This window comes from Eptatretus burgeri, chromosome 9, assembly GCF_056783735.1.
Source record: "Eptatretus burgeri isolate ZD-2024b chromosome 9, Ebu_testis_v1, whole genome shotgun sequence".
NCBI classification, from domain to species: domain Eukaryota; kingdom Metazoa; phylum Chordata; class Myxini; order Myxiniformes; family Myxinidae; genus Eptatretus; species Eptatretus burgeri.
In genome coordinates this window covers 86,185,209-86,187,708 of record NC_140969.1, presented here as the reverse complement: position 1 = coordinate 86,187,708, position 2,500 = coordinate 86,185,209, and the positions used below count along the sequence as shown (strand labels likewise).

Genomic DNA, 2,500 nt, shown 5'->3' with positions numbered 1-2,500 from the left:
AAGAGCTGATGCTAAAACAAACAATCATACACATCATGCATGCAGAAAAAGGAAGTCTGGAGAAGTTAACCATGCTGAATATGGATGATGGAAGAAGAGGAAGACTTTGAAAATGCTGGATGGATGGGGTAAATGCTGCAACCAAACTGCCTCTGCCAGAGCTTCAGGAAGCAGTGCAGGATAGGAATGCTTGCAGAAATCTGATCATGAATGTTACCAGAAGTCAGGCACGACTTGACAACGATATAAGTAGTACAATAAATTAATCAACTACATGCTTCACATGTGAATGGCCTGAACTTCACTTCTGATCCGAATGGAAACCGATATTGATGCGAACACTAAATACAAAATTTTTACAATTACAATGATGTGTGCTTCTCAAGCATTCCTCTACATCTATAGATGAAGATCTTTACCCTTATTGAAAGGTGTGGCTAACCCAGAGTGGTTATTTTTGTTGTTTTGTTTCTGGAAGTTTCCTACACACCTTCTGTTGTAGCGTTTTCTCTATATTGACAATTTCTACCCCTTTACAATCAATGCTTCGTGTTGGCTTTGTGGTTAAGGTGCCTGGCTTAGGACTGAAGGGTCCTGAGTGCGAGCCCCTGTTGGCTGTTAAAGTAACACCAAGTGGAGCTGACTCAGCCTGTCATCCTTCTGAGGTCAGCAAAATGAAAACCAGCTTACTGGGATAAGTCATTTGAGGATACCTGCATCAGTGGAGACCCATCCAGGACTGTACTCCTTGCCAATGAAACTGGCTCGGCAGCCCTGTGTGCCTTTACGGCGCAAAAGGAATGGTACATATATTATGTATATATTCAAACATAATATTAAATATTTGGACCTTTCTGGTATGAAGGCATTTTGGTTTATATTTCTATATCTTATGATCAGACATATCCAGAAAAGCTTTCATCACATGTTGGATTGGAAGTTCTTGATCATACTGTCCAATGAAGGTGCTCACGATTTTCCAAACCTTTCAGTTGAGGTTTCAAAATTAGAAAATGTACGATTAAAAGAAATTGAGAGGGTGTCAAAAGAGGGAACAAAAATAAAAAGCATCACCCCATTACCACCGACCTTACATGGGTTGCAAAACACTGCTTTGTATCAAGAGTGCTGGGTAAGGATTTTGCATAGGCGAGATGGATGGTCTGAATGGTCTTTTTCTGTGTGCTTTGTTAACTATGTAAAATTGCAAGACTCACAGTTGCCATATTGTTCAGCTGGTTGATGTAGTAGTCTGGCCAGCTGGTTGCCATCTTGTTTGGGTCTTCTTGCTCCTGTGGACCAGATAAATAGACTCGGATTCAGAAAATGTTTCATCTTCATAAAGTCAGCTTTATCATACATTTGCTGTAGAGTACTAGCAGACTGTACACTTCAGTCCAATATGTTAAGCAAACTGATCATCTGACAGTAGAGATTTACTCAAAAGCTGGAGATTTAATCTTGGGAATACTGGATGTAAGACCCCTTCAAAATGGTCTGTTTAATAAATGTTTATAAAACAATTGCAATAAATAATTTATTCAAAAAAATCAATACTTTATTGCTATGATTGCATCAAAATGTTGAAGACTTCATGTTAAAGGGTGATGCCTTGTAGAGTCATTTGGAATTGACAGGTTTACAAGCAATAAGAAAACAAGAACACCAGCCAGATGACTTAAAAATAAAATTTAAAAAATCCTGGACAAAATCATTTCATAAGAAATTATTTAAAACAATATCAATAAAAGGAAATAACTTTATTTGAAGTTTTATTTTGCAATTATCACAAATTAATTGCTAATATATATATATATATATATATATATATATATATATATATATATATATATATATATATATATATATATATATATATATATATATAATCAAAAAAGCAAATACAGTATATAAATTTCTTTTCAATTCTCATTTTTAATTAATCACAGCTCAGTGTGTCCAACTTTAAGCGATTCACACATAATGTCCGCAAATGAAAACCACAAAAACGAATAAAGCCAGGTACCATAGTGATGCTTCATCAGCAACATGCAGTGATGAGCTGAGTTTAGTGAATTGTTTAAACCACTGAATCATGCACCTATGCCCATAATCCACCAGCATCTCAGAGGTAGCCATGTGAAGCTACATTTTATTAATCACCCTAATAATATTCTGCAGGTTTAAAAGATAAACGCGTCACACAGACAAATCGCTTTTTGACCTGGCAACTTTCACGTTTATGTCAACAGATATTACAAATCTTCCAGTACTTCTATGGAGAGCCTTGATACTTGTCATAACAGAAAAACATCTTGGAATACTTCAACCCTCCTTTTCATTCTTCCCCCAGGTATACCTTTCTCCCAATCCAACTTACAAAGAGCATAGCACATGTCCCTAAACTACTCAAAACATTGCTCAATAGCCTTGGCTGCTAATGTTTGATATAAAGTGCACTCTGTTCAACAAAGTTGTAAAAAGGAGGATTTAAAAATAA

At 35.9% G+C, this 2,500-nt stretch overlaps 1 protein-coding gene across 6 annotated transcripts in view; it reads right to left on the bottom strand.

The window, feature by feature from the left end:
- LOC147020531 (disheveled-associated activator of morphogenesis 2-like) overlaps window positions 1-2,500 on the bottom strand; it is a 332,638-nt gene that overhangs the window by 201,993 nt on the left and 128,145 nt on the right. For all 6 annotated transcript variants that reach the window (XM_085895960.1, XM_085895958.1, XM_085895963.1 and 3 more), the window contains exon 4: window positions 1,218-1,292. In XM_085895960.1, coding sequence (XP_085752086.1) covers window positions 1,218-1,292 — 75 coding nt within the window. The remainder of the gene's footprint in view (window positions 1-1,217; window positions 1,293-2,500) is intronic.